At 42.0% G+C, this 26,689-nt stretch overlaps 1 protein-coding gene across 6 annotated transcripts in view; it reads left to right on the plus strand.

The window, feature by feature from the left end:
- Window positions 1-26,689, plus strand: part of MTR (5-methyltetrahydrofolate-homocysteine methyltransferase) — a 117,743-nt gene that overhangs the window by 58,143 nt on the left and 32,911 nt on the right. For all 6 annotated transcript variants that reach the window (XM_032608645.1, XM_032608641.1, XM_032608642.1 and 3 more), the window contains 7 exons: window positions 6,016-6,195; window positions 8,686-8,802; window positions 9,116-9,256; window positions 15,183-15,272; window positions 16,665-16,817; window positions 20,014-20,121; window positions 21,399-21,499. In XM_032608645.1, the coding sequence (XP_032464536.1) occupies window positions 6,016-6,195; window positions 8,686-8,802; window positions 9,116-9,256; window positions 15,183-15,272; window positions 16,665-16,817; window positions 20,014-20,121; window positions 21,399-21,499 (890 nt within the window). The remainder of the gene's footprint in view (window positions 1-6,015; window positions 6,196-8,685; window positions 8,803-9,115; window positions 9,257-15,182; window positions 15,273-16,664; window positions 16,818-20,013; window positions 20,122-21,398; window positions 21,500-26,689) is intronic.

Raw genomic sequence — 26,689 nt, forward strand, 5'->3', positions numbered from 1 at the left:
AGTAATTTTTTAGAGTTTTATTACATAACATCTTCTTTTTAAAATTTAGATAAATTGACACTGTTTTCGAGTTGAATATCTTATATTTTCCAGTAGGTTATGCACCATAGTATGATAAACACATAGTTGTAGGAAACCAAAATCAATAGTTTGCCCTTTATTTTTTTCCTTGGTGAAGGTAGTTGACCCACGCCTAGGAGTTGGTTCTCAGAGTTTCTGCTCTAATGCTCTCCCAGCTTTGTTAAAATCTGACGTATATTTCTGCATTTCAGGGGCCTCCTTTTTAGTGGCTATAGAGAGGTCACCCCTCTCTGGTTAAGATGCCATGATTGAGTATTTATCTCCTTGGACCTTTCTTTATAAGATAGTTATATTTTAAATTCTCTCTTTGTAAAAAGGAGACTTGTCCAGATTGCCTTCAGAGGTAGGAGTTTGTGGTAGGGATATGAGGAACATAGGCCTCTGAGCCACGCCTGGTCTTAAGACGTCCATGCCTGAGGTGTTCAGTTGTCCTACAGGAATAACAGCACAGCATACAGTAGGCATACCTCCTACGCTGAGGGTCCCCGCTCCCTGGCATGTGCCTGGCACCCCTCGCTGTGAGAGAGATTTGAGTGGGTTCATTTGCCCCTGCTGGGATGTGGCGTTGCTTCATCCAGGCCTTAGTATTTGGCTTTGCAGAGTAGGATTTTCCAGCAAACAGCCCCTCTCTGCAGGTTGTAGAGAAAAGCCATGAGCACCTGCTGGCTCATGATAATGACCTTGCAGATGAGTCTGGTTTCTGGTCTCCTCACCTGCTGTATCCCCTGTGGTTCCTCTAAACCAGTAGTTCTCAAGTTGGGGGGGGGTGATTTTGCCACCCCAGGGGACATTTGGCGATGTCTAGACAGATTTTTTATTGTCATGACTGGGTTGTTGGGAGGGGATGTGCTCCGTCATCTAGTGGGAGCGGGCAGCGATGCTGCTGAAAGCTCTCCAATGCATAGGGCGGCCCCCGCAGCAAAGAATGCTCTGGTCCAGATTGTCAACAGTATCAAGGTTGAGTAACCCAATTCTTAACCCAGGGCAGCTTCTTTTCTGCTACCCGTTTTTCTCTCTGATGTTGTCTGGCTGATGGGGAAAGGACAAATATGGTTTTCGTATTTTAATCCTCTGTGCCAAGCCTTGGGCTCTGGGCACTGAGGATAAATAATGGTTAGCAGAAGGCCCAGCTCCTTGCAAGATTCAGTGCCTTTCAGAGGTTTTGGTGAAAGTGGAAGAAAGACCTGATGAAGCAGGGAAAATCTAGCATGATGGGATTCCAGAAAGATCTGAAGGGCCGGGAAAGAGTTCATAGTTAAAGCTCGATTGTTAAAAGGAAGGCAAAACTAGATAGGTTATGGGTCTTTTCTAAATATTTTTGGGTATTGGTTTTTTTTTTTGTTTTTTTTTTTTCCGGTACGCGGGCCTCTCACTGCTGTGGCCTCTCCCGTTGCGGAGCACAGGCTCTGGACGTGCAGGCTCAGCGGCCATGGCTCACGGGCCGAGCCGCTCCGCGGCATGTGGGATCCTCCCGGACCGGGGCACGAACCCGTGTCCCCTGCATCGGCAGGCGGACTCCCAACCACTGCACCACCAGGGAAGCCCCTGGGTATTGGTTTTAAATACATCTCTGGATAGTAGGTCAGTCTTTTTCTTTGCTCTTCCTATGAGCTGTCTCTTTCTACTGTATCCCCTTCCTAGCTCTCCCTTTGAATGTACTAAAGCCGACCAATCCTCCACTCTATCCAGGGATCGATAAACATATTAAGAATTTCCTTCTCTTTCCTCCCTTTCACCCCGCACAGAATTTGCATCCTTTCCTAGAAGGTGACATTTAAAACAACTTGACTTCTTTAAAGAGTTCAGGAGTTTTCAGTGTGGTGGCACCTGCAGTTTCTAGATTGCAACTGACACCCCTTTTTCCTCACCAGCTCGCCTCTCGGTGTCGATTCCACGTCTGAAATCCTATCCATTTCCTCTATAATCCTGAGTTCCTGGCATCCACATTCTGCCTTAAATGTGAGTTCTGCCAGGGGCACAGCCTCCGTTCTTTCAGGAGAAGGGTGAGCCAGGAGGCGTTCCAAGGTGACGTTGCGTCTCCTGCAACCCCAGCTCAGTGCTCTGCCCTGTCCTTCATCCCATCCATGCCTCACTTCTCTCCGCAGGCCTGCGGCTTCTGCCGGCCTCTGGGTGTCCTAACCTTCAGCTGCTTACTCCCACACGTTTACCCCAGTAGGGAAGTCACTCCAAGGATTTCTGAACCAATCCCTTGCCCTGAGTGATTTTAAGCCAACGGGTCTCTTGTCCTGTATTTTCTCTTGGAAACTTCCCTTCTTCAGCTTTTTTCTTTCTGACTTGTCGGTGCCTTTCTGATGGTGGCACACACGTCCCTTTCCGTCACTTCCGTTTTGAACTCTGCTGTGTTCCGTGGCCCACTTTAAGCTGGTTCAGTCAAGTTTGAAACCTTTAACTTGCCTCTGAAGTTGGTCCCGTTCCTTCTCTGTTCTTGTCAGGGTGCATTTTCACAGAACCTAGGTGTCTTTGATCCTTTTTCTTTCTTTCTCATAGTATCAGCCTCGATAACTAAATCAAAAATTGTTTTATGCTTATCTCATTTTTCCCTAAGTGTCTGATAATCTAGCAAAACCTGAGCAGTGGATTTCTTAACTGAAGCCTCCTACCTACTGATGGCTGTCTAGCTTTACTACAGCTTAAGAATAAACCTGATAAATCATAAAATCATAAAAGATATTTATTCCTCCTTCTTGGCCCTTAGATTTGCAGTATTTTCACTGAGGTTTCTTCTACCTCAGCCTGAGAAGGTGCATCTCACTCTTTAGTGGTTCTCACCTGGGCTGTATGTTAGTATCGCTAAGGGACTCTTTAAAAATACTGTTGCTTAGGTCTCATCTCAGGATTCTGATTGAACTGGTCTTGAGTGAGGTTCAGGTATTAGTATTAGAAAACGAAAATCCCTCCGGGTTATTAAAACATGCCACCAGAGTTGAGAGCTTCTGCATCTTTGAAATCCTCAAGCCTTGAAGCTTATTAGTATGTTTATCTCACAGCCCTGGCTGAGGAACAGGACAAAGAGAACCTTGGAGAATCTAACATGATATGCTCCTGGCAAAGACCTGTCCATTGAAACTCTGTGCATTCTGAGATTTGCTTGTTTATTCAACAGACAGTAGCTGCTTGTCTACTAATGTGGCAGGTAGTGTACTAGGTGCTGGGAGAACAATTTGACAGGGGCCTCATCCTTGCAGAGCTGATAGTTGATGCTTCAGTTCTGACCTAGAAATGAATTCCTGTCCTGTGAGATGTCATTCATGGCTCAGAGAAAGAAAGGACCAGGACCTACCAACCAAACTAGGTGATGAAGAAATGCTAACAGCACTGGTAACCCCAAACCCCCGTGCCTTTTCTCTTAGTGAGCTTAGCTGGGCCATGAACCTAGAACCTAGAACTCTGGCTCTCTGTGAAGGGGGAAATAAAGTCCAAGACTAAAGGTGACCCTGGGTGACCTGCTCTTGACCACTTTCTTCTGGGCCCACATCTTGATCTTAACCTTATCACTAACTGAAGGAAGAAGTAAGAAGTTTGTTGAAGACATTCAGTTAAGGAAGATGAGAGCCTGCCACCTTCCCTGAAGCCTGGAGCAGTGGGGCTGCAGAGCCTGCTCCTTGTGGTCCTTTCCCTGGGCCCCTTGGTCTGCTAAGTTGTGGGAGCACATCCCCAGCAGGAGGTGAACTCTAACCCCAGCAGCTGCAGGAAGCAGGGATAGATTAGACATCACGGAGAACAGTTGAAAAAGAACACCAAAGTAGGTGAGCAATCAGAAGCCTAGATCTGAGTGAGTTCTTTTTATAATTCCCCCGCCAAGCCTTTCTCTGGAGGCTGGGGCCTCACTGAATGTCCTTGAACTACAGCAGTATCTGCACCTCTCATCCCTGCGGTCGCCTGAGAGCTCCCTCTAGAGGTCAGGATGTGTGTGATCAGCAGCTTATTTACCATACTTCATGTTCACATCTGGTCAAGGGTATCCTCCCTCCCAAGTAGTCAGCCTGGAAGATTCAACACTTAATTCAGTGGGGTTGGACAATTTTCAAGAACATTTTGCACATTTATTCAGAACTGTATGTGACTTATTTTTTTGGAACCACTGTAGTGATAGCAAGTATTCATTTTTCTTCAGAGCAGATTTGTTTTTTTTCTACAAACAGAAATTATTCAGCATGAAATTTGTTGAATAAGCCTCGCATTGAGGTTGTAAATTTGACCTGAAGACAGTTTCCATGACCAAGTTCAGAAATGCCTTGAGTCAGGGCTTCCCTGGGGGCGCAGTGGATAAGAATCCACCTGCTGATGCAGGGGACACGGGTTGGATCCCTGGTCCGGGAAGATCCCACATGCTGTGGAGCAACTAAGCCTGTGTGCCACAACTACTGAGCCTGTGCTCTAGAGCCCACGAGCCACAACTACTGAGCCCACGAGCCACAACTGCTGAGCCCGCATGCCACAACTACTGAAGCCTGCACACCTAGAGCCTGTGCTCTGCAACAAGAGAAGCCACCACAATAAGAAGCCCGTGCACTGCAAGGAAGAGTAGCCCCTGCTTGCCACAACTAGAGAAAGCCCATGCACAGCAACGAAGACCCAACGCAGCCAAAAATAAATAAATAAATAAATAATAAAAAGAAATGCCCTGAGATAAAGTCTCATTCATTCATTCATTCAACAGTAATATTGAGCACATCCTCTGGCAGGCACTGCCCTAGGCTTTGGGGATACAGCAAGACTGATTCTAGCTCACGATGACAAATTAATAATAAATAATAAAACAAAAAATAATAAACAAGTTGCCAAATAAATATATTTTCTAGAAGGAGAGATACCATGAAAAAGAGTGGAGAATGCAAGAGGGGTGGCAGGGGCCTGGTTTAGAGATGGTGATTAAGGAAGGCTTCTCTGAAAAGGGGACATTTGGGTGGAGACCTGAGTGATGCAAAGCACAAAGCCATGTCACAGTGTGTCCTGGGCAGTGGCAGCAATGAATAGAAAGGTTCTGAGGGAGGACAAGCTTGGTGGGTTTCAGGAACATCAAGGGAGCAGTGTGGGGAGAGTGGAGTAGATGAGGGGGCAATGATAGGAAACAGAATTGGAGGCATGGGACCTGATTCTAAGGATATTGGGAAGCAACAGGAGGACTGGGATTTGCTGGAGTCAGTGCTTGGCTTTCTAGGGTCACTGTTTTGAAAAGTAATATTAATTTATATTTATGACTTGAGGCACAAGTTAGTTAGCTAATGTTATGGTGGGTGGGGTTGGAGGTGGGGAATAAGTAAACATCTTTGAATCTGTGTAGACTGTTACTGCAGGAAGGTCCAAGAAAGCCTGGGTGATGGGTTAGGACACTGCAGGCAGGTCCAGGAGAGAAAGGGCACGTATTTTTAAATTTATTCTTTAGTAGTATTTGAATTTTTATCATATGTGTGTTTTTTTTTTTTTGCGGTATACGGGCCTCTCACTGTTGTGGCCTCTCCAGTTGCGGAGCACAGGCTCCGGACGCGCAGGCTCAGCAGCCATGGCTTATGGGCCTAGCCGCTCCGTGGCATGTGGGATCTTCCCGGACAGGGGCACGAACCCGTGTCCCCTGCATCGGCAGGCAGACCCTCAACCACTGTGCCAGCAGGGAAGCCCCCCATATGTGTGTATTTTTAAGCAGCCTGTTTATTAGCATACCATACGTGTATGTAAGATTTGATCTTTACAGAAGTAGTGTAGCTGTTGTGTTGACGAAAACACAAAGGGACTTTAAACCAATTCCTCCTTGGAGATAATTTGATAAACATTGAGAGGCTGCTTGGCATTTGGATTTCTATGAAATCCAAGCATTGATACTTAAGCGCTTTCAACAAGTGAATTATCCTTATGTTTTCATAGATAACACCTCATTTTTCAATTTCAAATTACATCTTTTACTCCTTTCCCCAGGCAACAGAAACAGACACCAAAATCAGAGTGTGCACCCGGGCCTACCATCTCCTTTTGAAAAAACTGGCCTTCAATCCAAATGACATCATCTTTGACCCTAATATCCTCACTATTGGTACTGGGATGGAAGAACACAACTTGTATGCTGTTAATTTTATCAATGCAACAAAAGTCATTAAAGTGAGTATGAGTATTTTTCTCCTTTCTACCCAAGACATTGCTTAGATTTATCACATGGCTCCAGTGAATAGTTTGAGCTAACATATATTTATTGGCAAGGAATATTGACATTCTTATTCTTAGGTAGTAAATTGGTTTTCTGAAATTTAGGGGCTTTTATTGTTTTTCTTTTATATGTTATTTTATACTGTGAAGTAAAACGCACATACTGGGAAATATAGAAAAAATAATAGAGTATGATAAATAATTAATTATGAAGCATATAATAGCTTTCACTTTGACTTGCGTCCTGAAATGGAGCATGGGTAGTGCCCCCATGGCTCTCCCTTTCTCATTACACCCTCATTCTGAATTTTATGCGTGTTTCAACAGGCTGAGTTTTATGATTCTACTTTGTTGCTTTTCTTTAAAATTTTATCACTTCTGTATACACAGTCAATCTGAATTATCCATGGATTTTGTATCTGCAAATTCACCTACTCACTAAAATTTATTTGTGACCCCCAAATCAATGCTGACGGCGCTTCTGCATCATTCACAGGCATGTGCATGTGCAGAGTGGTGAGAGAGCTAAGTGCCTGACCTACGTGTTTAGATGAGTCTACAGGGTTGAACCTCTTGGTTCAGCCCTCATTCCGTAAACAAGTGCCCTTTTCATGGTCTGTTTAGTGCCATGTTTTTCACATTTTTGAGCTTTTTCTTGGTGATTGATTTCTGTATTTAAATGGCTCCCATGCATTGTGCTGAAGTGTTATTTAGTGTTCCTATGTGCAAGAAGGCTGTTATGTGCCTTATGGAGAAAATATGTGTGTTAGATGAATTTTGTTTAGACACGAGTTGTGGTGCTGTTGGCTGTGAGCTCAGTGGTAGGCAATCAACAATATATACTAAACAAGATGTCTTTAAATGGAAACACATATAAAGGGTTATATGTTGATCAGTGATGATAATTTTGGGACCAGAGGTTCACGAACCTAACCCTGCATTTCCCATTGGAGCAGTGGTTTTTTTCCCCAATTTGCAGTGTTCGCAGTGACTTCATAGAACATAACTATCACAAATAATGAGAATTAACTGTATAAACAGTATAGTTTTGCCTGTTTTTGAGCTTTAAGATTCTAATGCCTTTTTTTCTCACCCAGTCTCATTTTAACGATTCACCTGTGTTGTTGTAGTTGTACCTTGTCATTTTAATTAATGTATAATATTCCATCATATACCTGTTTCATAATTAACTGTTCTGCTGTTGATAGACATTAGGTTTTCTTTTTTTTTTTTAAATGTTTTATTTTTGGCTGTGTTGGGTCTTCGTTGCTGCCTGCGGGTTTTTCTCTAGTTGCGGAGAGCAGGGGCTACTCTTCCTTGCAAGTGTGCGGGCTTCTCATTGTGGTGGCTTCTCTTGTTGCAGAGCATGGGCTTTAGGCACGCAGGCTTCAGTAGTTGCAGTGCATGGGCTCGTAGTTGTGGCTCACAGGATCTAGAGTGCAGGCTCAGTAGTTGTGGCGCACGGGCTTAGTTGCTCCGTGGCACGTGGGATCTTCCTGGACCAGGGCTCGAACCCATATCCCCTGCATTGGCATGTGGGTTCTTAACCACTTACCCATCAAGGAAGTCCCTAGATGTTTGGTTTGTTTCCAATTTGGGTATGTTATGAGCAAGGCTGCTGTGAGCGTTCTTGTATATATCTCTTGCATGAGCTTCCCTATAAAATACACCCAGAAGTGGAAGGGTTGGGTCACAGTAGCAGACAGTGACCAGCTCTCTCCCAAAATGCTTGAGCAAGTTTGTAAGAGTTCCTGTTGTTCCACACACATACTAATGCTTGATCTGTCATAAGGTGTGGTGGGAACCTCAATTTCCTTTTGCCCTTTTAAACTTAGTCAAGTTTATAGTGAACCTGGGAGTTTGTTCATTTAGGCAGTGGAAGCCTTCTAGTAGCTTGTGCCTTCTGTGAATGACCAACTACTCTGTTTGTTCTCTCTGTCTGTCTCTCTGTTATCTGTCTCTGTTTCTTTCTTTTTCTGTTATTTATCCAGCAAAGTTTTTTTCCTTTTAGCTGTGCAGTGCGGCATGCAGGATCTTAGTTCCCCAACCAGGGATCGAACCCATGCCCCCTGCAGTGGAAGCGCAGAGTCTTAACCACTGGACTGCCAGGGAAGTCCCTCTCCAGCAAATATTTTATGACATACTCACCATGTATTGTGGCCCTATCATGGTCCCTGTAGAAGTATACAGAGATAAAGCAGAATTTTTTATTTTCCCTTAGGGAGATTAGAGTCTAGTAGGAAAAACTATGAAGCACTGCCTTTGTGATGTCCTGATATGCTAGGTGTGGTCTACATCTAGCTAAAAGAAGCTCTGAATTACTTTGAACTCTATATGTTTGGTTTTTTTTTTTAACTTTCCACTGTTATAAATAAAGCTTAAGGGATGTGATGGCTGCTTTTGGCAAAGTAGGGAAATCTTTTCATATTTAAAAATTTTTTCCAGGAAACGTTACCTGGAGCCAAAGTAAGTGGAGGTCTTTCCAACTTGTCCTTTTCATTCCGAGGAATGGAAGCCATTCGAGAAGCAATGCATGGGGTTTTCCTTTACCATGCAATCAAGGTATAGTGGAACACCTGTTTACCTTTTGACACCAACTTGTACTTAGGGTAGGGGTTTACAGACTTCGGCCCACAAACTAACTCTGCTCTGCTTTATTCACAGAGTTCTGTGAATACAGTTTTATTAGAACAAAGTCACATACTCTCACTCGTATCCTGTCTATGGATGCTTTTTTGCTACAGCAGCAGAGCTGAGTGGTTGCGACAGAAGCTATGGCCTACAGTATTTTCTATCTGGTTCTTCACAGAAAGAGTCGCTGACTCCGATTTAGAGTATCCCTAGAAATCCTCATTTTTCTTTTTATTGCCCTTAGTTTGGTATGGACATGGGGATAGTGAATGCTGGAAACCTTCCTGTGTATGATGACATCCACAAGGAACTTCTACAGCTCTGTGAGGACCTCATCTGGAACAGAGACCCTGAGGCCACCGAGAAGCTCTTGCACTACGCCCAGGTAGGGAGAGGTGTTCCGATGGATGGCTTTTCCTATCTTTGAATCTTTCATTCACTTAGTGTTATTAGACCTTCATTGTAGAATAGAAGCAAGGATCCAGCCATGTCTTTGAATCATTGAAGGTTTCTACAGAGAGTTCTAGAGAAGGTGTTTTCATTAGGGCAAGGAAGGAGAAGCAGGCCTTACCTATCTGCTTCAGTATTCTTAATTTATATTTCTTTAAGTTTATTTTAAAATGTAAAATTAATTTTTCTCATACCAAAGTAATACATATTAACTCTAGAAAATGTACAAAATACTGGTAAGCAAAAGAAGAAAATAAAAATTACTCATAATCCTACTACCCATTTTTAACCACTGTTGAGATTTTGTTACAACCTTCTAGTCATGGTTTTGGTTTTTTTCAATACGAATATGTGCTAATAGGTGTGTCCACACACACACACACACACACACACACACATACACGCACACTCACACACATTTTTTATAAAAATGTTAACTATATTCTCAGTGCTTTTTTGATAACCTGTTTGTTTAGCAGTATACTGGGAACATCTTTCCATTTTATTGGGTATTTTTCTACCTCATAATGTAAATTGGCTACTTTGGACATTTCCTTGTTTGGCTGTGTGATTACCTGGTTCCCATTGTTATAGCTTTATATTTGTATTTATACCTGTTTATATTAGGATCTAGTCCAATTGTGGCACAGTTCTACAGTTCAGGGCTTGAGGTCTGTACACATTTGATCTATAGACATGAGAATAATTTTAGTTAATCCAAAAATCAGTTCCTTGTTTCCGTTTATTATGTGTTCGGCAGTGCTAGGTGTATTAAGTATCTATTATGGGTGCTGCTTCCTAGAACTCAGTTTAAGGAAAGATGAGATCTTTACCTCAAGAAAACTTACTTTTTAATTTATTTCAGAAAGTGATAGCAAGGGAAGACATTTTTCTCACAAAGCCCGTTGGGAAAGTGGTAGAATGCTTTTGTGTGTGTTGCCACCTGTGTTAATGTTTTCCATGTTAAAATCTGAATTCATCTCTGGCAGAACTGCTAACTTTTCCTCTTCCTTCGAAGAGTACTGAAATGTTCTGGAAGAAGGATAGGACAATTTAGGATTAACTGCATCCTTGATTTATCAGCCTCACGGGAGACAAGATTTAGATTTATGAAACCGCTCATGTTAGCCTTAGGTTCATTCAGCAAAGCTGAGTGGAGTTCAGACTCAGTGCCAGTGAGCACATGACCCTCCTCTCAGTTCCTTGGGACATTTCTGATTTCTCATGTGGACCCAGGACAGAATGTCTTGACGGTTGCAAATATAATCAAGTTCTGCTTCACAGCTCATTACATAAGAAACAGTGCCTAGCTTTCCTTCACTATTTCCATGATTGTTTCTACTCAGGTAGACAAAGTGCTTAGCCCAAGACGTGAGTGTGAAACACTATTCAGTTTTTGTCTTAGTCTGCCTTCAACTTAGTGGGGGATCCTTCATGAATCACTGACTAAAACAGGGTTCTGCTGAAGGCCAGAAGGGCATCATAGCTTCTATATCAGGAAGTTATACTAGAGCGTTCTTAATTAACCCATAAAGTGATGTGCTATTTCATCTTCTCCACTGTTCAGATAAGACAGCTCTCGCTTAGGAAAGGTAGGGCTCCATAAGCCTATTCTTATATACGGTTTTGCTGGTTTTGTATTTTACATCAGTCATTCTTTTCAGTCTTTGTTCACTTTCAGTATTTGCTTACAAGTTTTTGTTTCTGTATATCTTGCTGAGCTGCCGAGGGGTTTTGCCCCTGGGGCACAGCTGAAGGTTAACGGGGAAATCTTCATCACAATTGCAAGGGTTCAGGCTTCCCTGGTGGTGCAGTGGTTAAGAATCCACCTGCCAAGGCAGGGGACACGGGTTCGAGCCCTGGTCGGGGAAGATCCCACACGCCGGGGAGCACCTAAGCCTGTGCGCCACAACTACTGAGCCCGCGTGCCGCAACTACTGGAGCCCGCATGCCGCAACTACTGAAGCCCATGCACCTAGATCCCATGCTCTGCAACAAGAGAAGCCACTGCAATGAGAAGCCCATGCACTGCAATGAAGAGAGCCCCCGCTTGCCACAACTAGAGAAAGCCCGCGCGCAGCAACAAAGACCCAATGCAGCCAAAAATAAATTAAGAAAAAAAAAATTGCAAGGGTTCAACAATCCATCTTATAAACAAGTGCCTCCCTCTTCATGTAAGCATGAGGACTTATCACAAGCCATTGACCCCTCTGTCAAGTAGGCTGTCTACATTCAAGGTGACTTCTGTTACCAGTAAGGAATTAATAACCAAAACAGGTATGCTTTCATCACTGCCAGGAGTCGTCAGCTCTGTAGCCATTCCTCAGGATACACCGAGTGCAAAGGGAGCGTGAAAAGCAGGAGTATTATGAGACAAATAAGGGTTGAGGAATTATTTTCTATATAAGAGAATGATTATTTCTTTTTGTTATGAAATGATGAACTCTGCACCCAAGTTTCATCTGATAGATTATTCAATATTATTATTTAAAAGGGTGGAAAGAGTCCTGTCTCTGATCTTCCTAAGCTCTGTAATGGACTTTATTGAAAAATAATTCCCCTGATTTGGTGCAGGCTGACCTGTGGCGAGTAAGTTCCAGGTGTCATGAGACCATGCAATTCCCATGGAGTTTGTTTATTAGGCAGTACTCTTTGGGCATGAATGGGGAGGATCTCTGCTCTGGGTGGGATGGCTCTTGAATGGCCTCAGATTTTGAGAATACACAGGTCCCCAACTTACGATGGTGCGAAAGCAGTAAGCACTCAGTAGAAACTGTACTTTGAATTTTTGAATTTTGGTCTTTTCCCAGGCGAGCGATATTCAGTACCATCCTCTCTCCTGATGCTGGGCAGCGGCGACGAATCACAGCTCCCCGTCAGCCCGCCATCACGAGGGGAACAACCACTACACTTACAACCACTCTGGACCCACACAGCCGTTCTGTTTTTCACTTCTAGGACAGTATTTTTTTTTAGATTCCAAATATAAGTGAGATCATACAGTATTTGGCTTTCTCTGTCTGACTTATTTCACTTAGCATGATGCCCTCAAGGTCCATCCATGCTGTTTCAAATGGCGGGATTTCCTCTTTTTTATGTCCGAATAATATTCCATTGTATATATATACACCACACTTTCTATAGCCATTCATTCACTGATGAACACTTAGGTTGTTTTCACATCTTGGCTATTGTAAATAATGCTGATATATATATATATATATATATATATATATATATATATATATATTTTTTTTTTTTTTTTTAATTGCCATCTTCTTTAAGGTTTTTCAGCATGCGAGAGAGACATTGGTCTCTTGACATGTGACAAAGCCCTGCGTCATTCAGTTACCCCAAACCTCAACCCTGGAGCTCCCCCCAGGCCCTTCCTTCTTTCCTACCACACTGTCCATTACTTGATGCCTTTATGTTTGTGCTTTTCTCCTCTTCCTGTTCCTACCACTGTAATTCAGGCCTTCAGCATGGACCGTTAAAATATTCTCCCCCTTCTAGGGTTCTCTTAAAGATACTACTTTGATGGGAATTCCCTGGCGGTCAAGTTGTTAGGACTCGGTGCTTTCACTGCCAAGGGCCTGGGTTCAATCCCTGGGTGGGGAACTAGGATCCCACAAACCATGTGGCCAAAAGAAAAAAAATTACTACTTTGAATGTTACTCTGCAGCTTCAGAACTTTGTATTGTGTCATTCCCCCACCTCCACCCCTACCACCACTGCCTGGAAGGTTAAGTCCAAACTCCAGAGCATGGATTTCTGGCACTCTGTGACTTGGCCTCTACTATCCTGCCCAAACATTGCTCTGGAAAATCCGTTCTTGTTCAGGATTAAATCATTCAGCTAATATTTACTCATTTTTGTTTTGTGCTTTCTGTACTTAGAGGATCTAAGTAGTAAGAGAGACATACCTCTACAGAGCCTGCAGCTTAGTGAGACATGCAGAAGTGTGTAGAGGCAGTTGTCATTGAGTGTGGTGGGTAGGTGCTGTGACAGGGCATGTATAGGATGCTCTAGACTGCTTAGGAAGGGCACTGAACCCAAAGGTAGAGGTGGTCAGGGAAGGCCTCCCAGAAATGCTGGGTCAGGTGAGACCTGAAAGCTCAATAGGAGTTAGGCAGGCTAATGTTTGGGGTTGGATTGTACTGGTATTCCCTGCCAGAGGAGGAGGATTTGCATCCAGCTGGGGCCTGGCATCTGGTAGGTGCTGAATAAATGTCAGGTGAACGGAAGTGAAGTCCCGGGGGTGAAAGAGCTGATGGAGAGTGTAAGAAATTGAAACGTTCAAGACGGCTGAGCTCCTCAGGAGTGGCAGAAGATGAAGCTGGGAGGTAGTCGGGTCAGGGCATTGTATGGCGTGGAGAGGAGTCGGTACCGTATCTGGAGAGAAATAGGGAACTTACAGTGAATTTTTTCCCATGGGCACAGTTAGATCAGGTTTGCATTTTGGAAAGGCCCCTCTGGCTACAGGGTGGAAGATGCATTGGAGACCAGGGTGATCCTGGGCTGTGGAGACCAGTTAGCTGCTTGCACTAGGAAAGTGGAAGCAGGATAGAGAGAAAAATTGAAACGATGTAATCGTTAGGACTAGGCAATTGAATGAATGTGAGGAATGGATGGAGTCAAGAGTGATACTGAGGTTTATGGTTTGGGCAACTAGTGCCATCAGTCGAGATGGAGGAAACAGATAATGCCATTCACCTTCCATACCATGATCATTGTGCTTTTGTCCCTTTGCTGAATCTGTCAGCTTCTTCGAAGTCTCTCTTCACCACTCCAGTTTGTGATGATATGCAAAATTCCTAGCCTCGTCTGTGTCATCTCCTCATTTAGCCCTTGGCACGTGCTTTCTCTTTAGCTTACCTTTCTTTGTGTATTTCCACCTCCCTTATGATACAGCAAAGTCCCCGAGAGCACAGTCTTGCACCTCGTAGTGTGCCCACCTCCGGGATGATTTCTGACTTAGCTTCATTACAGCCTCTCTGTACATATCTGTGGGTAGTGATGGTCCTTGTTGAGAACTTTAAAAGCTCATCAGATATGAGGTTTAGCTAGCTTCTCTTACTGTCCTGGAAATCTTTGGTCCTAAGATGCTATCTTTTAGGAAAAAAGGAAAGAAAAAAAATGGAGCCTCACTCTGTCTCTCTACTAAGCATTCAAATTGTAGTGGTGATCATTTTGTGATTATAGAAATATTGAAGCACTATGCTGTGCACCAGGAGCTAACATAGTGTTGTAGGTCGATTATGCTTTAAAAACAAATAAACTCGTAGAAAGAGATCAGATTTGTGAATACTAGAAGCAGGGATGGTGGGAGGGAAAATAGGGTGAAAGCAGTCAAAAGGTACAGACTTCCTTGTAAGATAAGGAAGTACTAGGGGTGTAATGTACAACATGATAAATATAATTGATGCTTCTGTATATTATATATGAAAGTTGTTAAGAGAATAACTCCTGAGAGTTCTCATCACAAGAAAAAATGTCTTTTTCTTTTATTTTGTATCTATATGAGATGATGGATGTTCACTAAACTTATTGTGGTAAACATTTCATGATGTATGTAAGTCAACTCATTATGCTGTATACCTTAAACTTACACAGTGCTGTATGTCAATTCTATTTTAATAAAACTGGAAGGAAAAATATTTTTTAAAAATAAAAGTTCAAATCCTAAAAGACTTCTCTCTTTCCGTCTCTCCTTACCTCAAACATTTACCAAGATCTTAATTCATGCTGGGTACTCTACTAGGGCCTTGAAATGTAAAAGAAGAATAAGGCATAGTTTGTTTCTGCCCATTAGCTGAGTAAGTGACCTGTTGTATTATCTCTCTGTCCAAATTTCAATCCAGACTCAGGGCAAGGGAGGGAAGAAAGTCATCCAGACTGATGAGTGGAGGAATGGCCCCATCGAAGAACGCCTTGCATATGCTCTTGTGAAGGTGAGTGTGGGCTGGAGGCTGGGGCTCGTCCTGAGGGCTGATGATGTGGCTGGAGGAGAGGTGCTGACAGCAGCTGACAAAGGAGGTTCCCTGGACCACCCTGGTGATTTTGCCCTCCACACCCCCCGCCTCCAGCACTTTTGGTAGTATCTAGACATACTTTTGGTTGTCCCACCTGGGGGTGGAAGCTTTTACTGGCATCCAGTGGCCAGGGGTGCTGCTGAACTGACCATCCTATATGCACAGGATAGACCTGCACCACAGAGAATTATTCAGTCCAAACTGTCAGTTATGCCGAGGTTGAGAAATGCTGTCCGAAACCAAGTTGCTGTCATATGGTCAACAAGCGAATCCTGGCTCTTCTGCTATAATTGGAATTTTAGGCCAAATAAATAATATCTTGGCTTCAATTTCCTCATTTGTGAGTCTGGAAAATTTCAGAGTTTTTTTTTTTTTTTTTTTTAATTAATTTATTTTGGCTGTGTTGGGTCTTTTGTTGCTGCACATGGGTTTTCTCTAGTTGTGGTGAGCGGGGCCTACTCTTGGTTCGGTGTGCGGGCATCTCATTGCAGTGGCTTCTCATTGCGGAGCACGGGCTCTAGGCACGCAGGCTTCAGTAGTTGTGGCTCACGGGCTTAGTTGCTCTGTGGCATGTGGGATCTTCCCAGACCAGGGCTCGAACCCGTGTCCCCTGCATTGGCAGGTGGATTCTTAACCACTGTGCCACCAGGGAAGCCCCAGAGTTCTTTTTTTGCCTCTAGAATTTAATTTTTAATTTCTTGGACTTTTGAGATTCACCTACTTCAGGTTGTGGAACTAGTCAGCCACCTCTAAGGATCCTTGAACTGGGGATGCTGGAGGATTAGGGCCTGACCAGTGAAGGCAGGACAGGTCAGTAGAAGCTTCATGGACTGAACTTCATCTAAGTGTCCTGCCCATTGTTATTCCTCCCCCCACCCAGCCCTGTAACATTACAGTGAGAAAACATACTGTTTTCACAGGAGATATTTGTTAATATATAACCTGTTAAACCACTAGGAAAAAAAAAGTGTATTTTATTATGAATTTGAACTTATTAGTACTCCTTCTGTCACTAATTTTTCACTTTTACTCAATATTTACTTTATATTGATAAAGCCAGCTAAGCACTTTACACGGGTTATCTCATTTAATCCTCAGAATAACCACATGAGGTTGGTACAGCGTGATATATTAATTGAGGAAATTGAGGTTTAATGAATTGTCTAAATTAATGATAGGAGCCAGGGTTTGAACAGTCTGATTCCAAAACTCATAATCTTAAGTATTTCCATGATTTATTCTTTGTTGGCTATTTGAACTTAAGCCAATTTTTTCTGTGATATTTTTCCTATTTTTTTTGTGTGCGTGTAGGGCATTGAAAAGTACATTATTGAGGATACTGAGGAAGCCAGATTAAACCAGGAGAAATATCCCCGACCTCTGAATATCATTGAAGGGCCACTGATGAATGGCATGAAAATTGTTGGTGATCTTTTTGGAGCTGGAAAAATGTTTCTACCTCAGGTTGGCAAATGATGGGGGGAAATTTTCACAATTGAAAGAAAAAGCCTTTATCTTTTAAGTTTGGGTAAGTTTGGGTATATTTCTCAGGTTTTAATTTTGACAAGAGCTCAGGGGCATTGAGATGTGATTCTGGTCATTCTTTCTCTAAATTCATTTTAGGAGTAGTCTGGAAAAGTCCATCTAGGCTGGTGTGGAGGTTAGAGGTCATCTGGATATTCCCAGCATTCTAGTCTTCATGTTCTGGGCTTCTGTATCACTTCTTACCCTAACACATGTCTCTCCTCCACCCCCAAATTGAAATAAAACCCAAGTTATACAGAGTGCATTAAGTCAGATAGAGAAAAACAAATACCGTATATTAACGCATATATGTGGAACCTAGAAAAATGGCACAGATGAACCGGTTTGCAAGGCAGAAATAGAGACACAGATGTAGAGAATAAACGTATGGACACCAAGGGGGGAAGTGGCGGGGGGGTGGTGGTGGTGGTGGGATGAATTGGGAGATTGGGATTGACATGTATACACTAATATGTATAAAATGGATAACTAATGAGAACGTGCTGTATAAAAATAAATTAAAAAAAATAAAACCCAAGATTAATGTAAAATTATCATATTAAGATTTGATTTGACCAGCCAGTGCTCATCCTTAAGGATGAATATTTTGAAAAGGTCATTACCATTTTAAATAGTGATATACATTAAATGATATATTTCAAGTAAAACCAGTACTCTTACTCTTATTTTGACTTACAGCAGCTACTGACCACATCAGTTAATAAATCATGTTGAGCCTTCTGGTCTGTGAGGCATACAAAAAATAAGTCCCTGTTCTTTTTTTTTTTCTTATTTAACTTTTTTTTTTAATTATAGTTGATTTTTTAAAAACTCTTTCTACATTTAATTATTCATTGCCCACTTCCCCCATTTCCTTCATAGCATTCATCTTTTCATATAGCTTTATTGTTTTATAATTAATATACAATAAACTGCACGTATTTAAAGGATGCAGTTTGATAAGCTGTAACATGTCTGCACCTGTGAAACCATAATCACACCCAAAATAAGGGGCGTTCAGTTGTCCTGTCTTAGTCTCCCCCTGTCTGGGGCAGTTCCTCAGTCTTTATTTTTCATCATGTTGACTTATTATTTTAACTTTTTATTTTTGAGTTAACTTTAGACTTACAGACAAGTTGCAGATGTAGTTTAAAGTGTCCATGTCTCCCTCACTCAACTTCTTCCCGTAATGTTAACATTTTCACTTGATCATAGTACAGTTATCAGAACCAGGAAGTTAGCATTGGTATAATACTGTTAACGAAAGACCTTATTCAGATTTCACCAGTGTTTTCGCTGCTGTTCTCTTTGTGTTCCACAACCCCACATTGCTTTTATCCTGCCTTTTCTAACAGTTCATGAGTCTTTCCTTGTGACCTTGACTTTTGAAGAGTATAGTACAGTTTGATAACGGTAGCCTGTCCCTCAGTTTGAATTTGTCTGATGTTTTCTCATTTTTGGCAAGAATAACACAGTATAATGCTGTGCCCTTCTCAGTGGATCATATCAGGAGGCCCATCATGTTGCTGTGTCTCATTACTGGTGAGGTTAACTTTGATCATTTGGTTAATGGTGCCTGCTGTGTTTCTCCACTGTAAATTTACTTGTGGGGAGAAACTTTGAGACTATGCAAATATCCTGTTTCTCATCCTACTTCTACTCATGAATTTTAGCATACGCTGATGAATTTTATAAAAGGCCCTGTTCTTTTTTGTCTATTTAATGAATTTGACATGTTATGTTAAGTGCACAGTGATACATTTACAGATTGTAATATGATTGCCATTGAAGCAATTTTTATCACACTGTATCATTATTGTACAATATTATTGTCTATATTCATTATACTGTGTGTTAGATCTCTATGGCTTATTTACTTGTTACAAGTTTGTACCATTAAATACCATCAGTCTTATCTTCCCATCCCCTATCCTTTGGTAACCACCATTTTACTCTCTGTTTTATTTTGTTTTTTCTTTCCTGTTTGCCTTTTTCAAGTTCCGCATGTAAGTGATATCATACAGTACTTATCTATCTCTATCTGATTTATCTTGCTTAGTGTAATGTACTCAAGGTCCATCTGTGTTTTTTGCACATGGCAGGATATTCTCTTTTATCATGGCTGAATAATATTCCATTGTATATATATGTACCACATCTTTTTTATCCATTCATCTGTTGATGGGCGTTTGGGTTGTTTCCATATCTTGGCTACTATAAATAATGCTGTGATAAACATGGATGTGCAAATATCTTATCAAAATCCTGTTTTCATATCCTTTGGGTTTATACCCAGAAGTGGAATTGCTGGATTGTGTGGTAGACCTATTTTTAATTTTTTAAAGAACCTCCATATCGTTTTCCATATAGTTGGACTAATTTACATTCCCACCAGCAGTGCATAAGAGTTCTCTCTTCACCACATCCTCACCAGGACCTGTTTTTTCTTGATGATGGCCATTCTAACAGGTGTGAGGTGATAGCTCAGTGTGGTTTTGATTAGCATTTCCCTGATGATTAGTGGTGTTGAGCATCTTTTCATATGCCTACTGGCCATTTTGATATCCTCTTTGGAAAAATGTCTTTTTAGTTCTTCTGCCCACTTTTTAATCGGAATATTTGGTTTTTTGTTATGAAGTTGTGTTAGTTCTTTCTATATTTTGGAAATTAATCGCTTATCCAATATATGTTTGCAAAATTCTTCTCCAATTCTGTAAGCTTTAAAAGGTCCTTTTTTGCATAAGCCTTAATTGTAAGTGAATTGTAACAGTGGGGATTGAGAAGAAAAGGCTGACAAGGGGCTCTTGGAGGAGAAGCTTGACACCTGAAGGATGTATAGAACTTGGAGATGTGATGGAGGGCCTTCTAGGCAGAGAAAAAATAACGTGCAGAAGTTCAGAGGACAGAAACTGCAACATTTGGCTTCTAGCCTTGTTTTCCTTCTGCTCTACCTCATTCATTGACTTTCCTCACGGGGGTCTCCTTCCTTACCCCACCCACTGTCATAAGTGGACTCCAGGGTGGCTGACCTGAGGACAAAGCATGCATAATAATTTGTGCTAAAATTTCACAAGTGGCCGGTAGCAATCATCCAGGTGTTCTGGTAAAGATGCCTGACTCTGTGTATTTACCCCAGGTTATAAAGTCAGCTCGGGTCATGAAGAAAGCCGTGGGTCACCTTATTCCCTTCATGGAAAAAGAGAGAGAAGAAACCAAAGTGCTTCCTGGCACGATAGAAGACAAGGTGAGTCATTTTGTCCGGGCCTGTGGGCCCTGTGGGGATCGGCTCTGCACACTCTTACTGGGGTGTGGGTAGGGACCTAAGCCATCAGGCTTGGCTGTGTTTGTCATTGAAGATGAAAGGGAGGAATGATCCAGCTCTTTTACCAGATATCAGAATACCCTGGGATTTTTCCCATAAATGTGGCTTCATGAAATTTTTAATAGGAACATAATTTTTTCAAACAAAGCCCATGATTTCAAGACAAAAGCAGTTTGTTCATTCATCTACTATTTACAAAGCTCCTACTACGTGCCAGGTACTGTGCTCGACACTGTAGCTAAAAAAGATTGGTCCCTACCCTTGAGGTGCTGTTTAGTTTTGGATAACCTCTTAACCTCTTAACTGAATATTTCCTGTGTGCTGGTCATGTTCTTGTCACCACTTCTGGATTCAGATCCATTCTTGTTGGCTGTACCACCACAGTGAATCATTAAGCTTTTGACCTTGTTTAGCCCCCTGTGAAGCTCAGGCAGCTTTGGCCCCTAGGATTCTGAATTCTAAAATTGATCTGAGTTTGTGAATGGCTCTTGCATAGTGTTTATAAAAATCCCATTTGCCTTGCGTGCCTTTTTCTTTTCTTTTTCTCTTTTCTCCCTCCCTCCCTCCCTCCCTCCCTCCCTCCCTCCCTTTTTCCGAGGGAGGGAGTGCTGACAGTCTGGAGCAACAGTGTTGAAGCCCCCCTGCACTGGTCTTTTGTGGTCCTTCCCATTCTGACCGGACACGTGCGATTCACCGGCTCCTCCCTCTCTCTCCCTTTACTGCTAACAGTGAATGTTTATCAGACAGGTTTTGGGGGTTAAAGATATGATCTTCAGCGATGGGACTGTTTTGTATTTGAACTTAAACTGTCCTTTGAGGTGATGGAATGCATGATCTTGGTTGAAGCCCCCTGAGCTAACCAGCTGGGTGGGCTTCCTTCGAGCTGCTGGGGCTTACAGCCGCCTTCTCACAGAGCATGGGACCTGGCTTCTGGGTCCATCCTTTTTTTTTTTTTTTGGCCATGCCACGCAGCATGTGGGATCCTAGTTCCCCAACCAGAGATCAAACCCACACCCCCTGCATTGGAAGCCTGGAGTCCTAACCACTGGACCACCAGGGAAGTCCCCCGGGTCCATCTTTGAGGTTGCCTTGGTTGTATTGAATTGCTTTCTGTGCTGATACCTGTCTGGCTTTGGAGAACTGGGTGATCTGCTCTGAAGTGACCACAGCGATGCTTAGCTGCTTGGCTTCCTCTCCAGGACCCTTACCAAGGTACCATTGTGCTGGCTACCGTTAAAGGCGATGTGCATGACATTGGCAAGAACATAGTTGGAGTAGTCCTTGGCTGCAATAATTTCAGGTGAGTTAAGACCTGTCGTTTTCACCCCCTTTCTTATTTAAAGTAAAAGCATTAACAAGGTAATTCTTTCCTGGGTGCGAAGGGCAGTGTAGGGCAGTAGATGTTAGAGGTTATTTTTAATTTCTTTTTCTTCACTGTGTTTTCAGATTTTCTACATTGAACATACCTTTTCAAATGAAGGAAGTTAGTAATTATTTAATGTTGTATGTTCAGTAAGGACAAAAAGAATAGAAAAAACTATTCAAGCAGTGTCAAAACAACAAGAGGCCTCTGGGGATTTGACCTCCGGCCAGAGGCTAGAATATTGGGTCCCACTCCATGGCCCATGACACTGAGCATATTTCCATTTTCCTCTCGATGAACTGCCAGATATTTAGAGCCAAGATCTTATTAAGACCTTGGCTAAATAGAGTTTTATAAGAAGGCTTTGACTGTACAGTTCTTTTTGCTTTGCTTAGAACAGAACCAGGCATGCGTCCTGGTGTTGATGAAGCTAGTTTTTGAATGTTGTATACAAGTAAAATCCCTTTCTTATATCTTTCATTATAGTTGAATGATTATTCAGCGCAAATTTATTTCTGTGTGAGAGCTCATGACCCACAGTAACAGCATGTTTTGCTCAGATTTCAACATATTCTTTGTAATGAAAAGCCTAATATAACTAATGTCTTCTCTGGCCCATGTCCAACCAACAGTCTCTGAGTCATGGACTTCTTTCCAATGTGCGTTTTTCTCTGTAGAGAAGAGAGACTTGACTGCAGCTACAGCCGGGCCCCCTTAGAGTTGTCTTTGCCCACTGTCTGATAATAATTACCCTCTAAGCCCCCCGCCTACTCTCAAAATATTTATCCATGTCTGTGTTCAAGGCTAATTAAATGCAGCTAAGAACCACTCAGAAAGGCTGGAGATGGAGGAGCAGTGTGAGGGCTGCACCTTCTTCCCTCTGACTGTCTTCACAGGCACTTCCATTTGGCTGCCTGTTCACTGTCAAAGACTTAGCATTCTCTCCTGGTCCTGGAAATGAGGAATATTGTTCTTAGAATATATTAATTTTTTTTAAGATAAAAATACTGGAGATACAGTGGAGGTTGTTATAATGAGATTTTACCTATAGGATAAGTATTTGGACGAGAAGTAAGTATTTGGATGAGGTATTTGCTTCCTAAAATCTCTGACATTTCTTCTGTTGTCTCATCTTTTCAAACCCTATGTTGTTGGTTTCTGTTTGCATTCATCATAATTAGTTCAAGTTCAGTTACTCTGATAAATGTTTATAGATCATCTACTACATACCATGCATTGTATCAGAGACACCAAAGTGATTGACTTGACTTTTCTCCATTCAAGAACTTTACTGTTTATCAGGCTAAAAAGCAGGAACATGTTCAGTGGTGATAGTGGGACAAGAACTATTGAAAAGGCAATTTGTAGACCAACTCTCTACAGCAATTCTTGAGATATCATTGTCATGTGTTTATCATTTTTTATTATGAAAAATGGACAAGTAGTTTAGAGAGTCATACCAGGAATGTATTTTCCTCCAGTTAAAACATTTAAAGGGACTTCCCTGGTGGCGCAGTGGTTAAGAATCCGCCTGCCAATGCAGGGGACATGGGTTTGATCCCTGGTCCGGGAAGATCCCACATGCCGCGGAGCAGCTAAGCCCATGTGCCACAACTACTGAACCTGTGCTCTAGAGCCAGCGAGCCACAACTGCTGAAACCTACGTGCCTAGAGCCCGTGCTCCGCAACGAGAGAAGCCACCGCAATGAGAACCCTGCTCACCGCAACGAAGAGTAGCCCCCGCGCGCCGCATCTAGAGAAAGCCCGCGTGCAGCAACGAAGACCCAAAGCAGTCAAAAAAAAAAAAAAAAAAAGGCCAGGGAAAACTGTGACCAGCATACCCAGTTTCTCTGGCTTGTGCACTGGGGGCCACTTATCTGGAGTAACTGGAGAAACATCTTCTGATGAAATTCTATTCTTTTTGCAAAAAAAAAAAAAAAAAAAAAGTTAATGTGCAAGCTTTTTCTATCAAGTCAAACACTCCTTTGGGTCTTATAACACATAGACTCTTGGCACTGGTGGGTTTAATGTTATGACATCAGCTAGTAGACAGGTGCCCCTGATAGCTGCTTTATATAGTTAAATGTATGCTTGGGTATCCATGTTCCAGCTGATGCCTGGGTGAATCACCCAGCTAGTGAGTGAGTCTAGCAAACCATCCAGTACCAGATATTAATGCAACTTTCTCATTCCTGGTTCTTTGTCGTTGATGCAGTAAATCTCATGAAGAGACATGTTCTTTGTGGGGGAAAAAAGAAGTAAAGAGGACTGAAAGTGATAGTTCTGTCTAGACAGAAAACACATTTTTTTATGGGGATGATGCAATAGAATTTGCAGATTTGAGAATTTAAATGGATCTGGGGATGTGTCCACCAAGAGTTTATTAATACCTAACATTTGTTTTCTGCTTCACAATTTATATAGTGCTTTTATATAACTGATTTTTCTTTTTCTTTGTTTTTTGGTATTCTTTTCCTGATTCCTTCCTTCCTCCCTCCCTCTCTCCCTCTCTTTCTTTCTTTCTTTTTGTTCATTCTTTCTTTTTATGGTTTTGATCCTGCTTTGCCTGCCTCAATTATTGTATTTCTCATTTTACACAGCTAGGAAGTGGCAGGCTGTACTCAGGCCTTCTGAATCCAAAAGTTGGGATTCTGTGTTATGTCAGTTTAGCTTCCAGTATTTATTCCAGTTATAAACAACTTTAACTGTAATGTATAATATTAATATGCTAGTTAAATTCCTCTGAAGAAATAATTTAGAATACTTAAAAACATTTTTGATCAGATATTTGATTACATGAAAGTTGATTTTAGATATACTCTTTAATAATAATTATATAAAGAGACACGTGGACTTTTCCCATTTAACAGATAATGTACACTGTTTAACTGGGTAAGAAAAAGTAGGATATATTAACAGAAATGTTAAAATTAGATATACATCTAGTACTTTAAAAAATATGGATCTGATGAAACAGATGATGAGGCATATTTTCATTTTAACCAGTGGTTCTTAATATAATTGTCTAGTATGGGTAAATAATACGCAATATATGGCTAAGAAGGAGACACTTTGAAACTGTATAATGTTAGAGCTTTCAGCTGAGTGAGGAAAACGACTGTATCTAAGTCAAGGGCACACTAGAGACTTCTCCTAGCACCTCAGCATGCTCTCTTTATAATTATTCGGAGGCTTTCAACTGTGTGTGTGTGTGTGTGTGTGTGTGTGTGTGTGTGTGTCTGTGTCTGTCATTTTCTAGCTTAATTGAGATATAATTGACATATAACATTGTTTAAGGTGTAAAACGTTGATTTGATACACTTATATATTGCAGTATGATCACCACCATAGTGTTAGCTAGCACCTCCATCACATCACATAATTACCATTTCTTGTTTGTGGTGAGCACATTAAGATCTACTTTCTTAACACTCTCAAGTATATCATACAGTATTGTTAACTCCGTTGACAGTGCTGTGTGTTATATCCCTAGAACTTATTCATCTTCCAACTGGAAGTTTGTACCCTTGACCAGCATCTCCCCATTTCCCCACCCCTGAGCCCCTGGTAACACCTGTCCTACTCTGTTTCTGTGAGTTCAGCTTTTTTAGATTCCCCGTGTAAGCATATCCTACAGTATTTGTCTCTCTCTGACTTATTTCACTTGCATAATGCCCTCATAGTCCATCCATGTCATAATGGCAGGATTTCCTTCTTTCTTATGGCTTCTTATGGTTCCATCGTATGCATTTATCACTCCTGCTTTATCCATTTATCTGTTCTTAACCACAGCTTGGAAACCTTAGTTGGGGCTGCAGACTGGTACGGTACTCCCATCTAGTGGTGGTACCTGTGAATTGCAGGATCAGAGGAAGCTGCCACCTTTAACTTCATTTCACATGACAGCAAATATGAGGTACCCTAAGTGTATGCAGATGCAAAGCTAGCTTTATATTCCATTTTAATTCCTTCTGGAGAGTAAAAGGGGCTTTATATATTACAATATTTATTTTCTAAATTGTATGAATTCTTAAATAGTATTGGATGCCTTTGCTAAGGCATTTAGTGCAGCTTACATTTTTTTCTGCATTAGAAACCCAAATTAAATGCCTGCATTTACAGCTCTGTTATAAGCACTTTAGAAAGATGATTATAAAATACAAAAATTTCCATAACATCATTTTTATTTTCTTTAATCTCTCATGTGGCAAAATATAAGAATGTGTATAAGAGGCCTACAGACACTGGGTATAGCTCAGAGTGCAGAAGGGAAACCAAGGGAAAGCCAAGGGAGGTGGAGAGCTATATGGGGGACGCAGGGAGTTGTAGTAAAGGGGAGAGAAAATGGGAAGAGATAGTGCAAAGAATGGCGGCCGCCATGGAAGGCAGGGATGGGATTGACCCAGGCTTCAGATCCTTTCCTTCAGCCAGGGTTCCCCAGGGCCAGTTGTTTGTGATTCTGGACCTTCATAGTACTAGTTTCTGCCTGGGTGGCCCTCTGTTTTCCTTCATCCAGCTAATACCTACGTATTTTTTCAAAATGCAGCTGGAGTCACCCTCCTGGGGTGCTTCTAGTTGTTACCGAGATTAGATGGTCTCCCACAGCACACTGTAAATGCCGCCTCTGTGGCACTTGTCACACCATATTCTAATTCAGAATATGAATTAGAATTCATATTCTAATGAACTCACATGTGCTCAGAAACTGATTTCTCAACTCACACATGCTCAGAAACTCATCCCCTTCTTCTGGGGTGGGGCTGGGGACAACCCCAGGCCTAGATTGGTTGTCCCTGGTGGTGAGCAGCCTCCTTCCTGTATCCCAGTGCCATAAATACTACTTTCTATGCGTGGAAAACGTTGGGAAGTGCTCCTCTAAATAGTGATATATTCGACTGTCTCCCAGCAAGACCTCTTAAGGCAGCCTAATACGTTGGAAGTTGAGCTTGTACCCCAGATCCCTGGCTCACTGTTTCCAGACCTCTTCTTACCTGCCTGACTGCCAGTTGTCACTCTCTTGCTGATTTCTCCTTCTCTGTGTGACCCCTGAACAGGGGAGTGCTCCGAGACTCAGCCCTGGGACCTCTTCTCTGTCTGTCCTCACTACCTAGGTTAGTGCTTCTCGGA

Source organism: Phocoena sinus, chromosome 16 (assembly GCF_008692025.1).
Source record: "Phocoena sinus isolate mPhoSin1 chromosome 16, mPhoSin1.pri, whole genome shotgun sequence".
Taxonomy (NCBI): Eukaryota; Metazoa; Chordata; class Mammalia; order Artiodactyla; family Phocoenidae; genus Phocoena; species Phocoena sinus.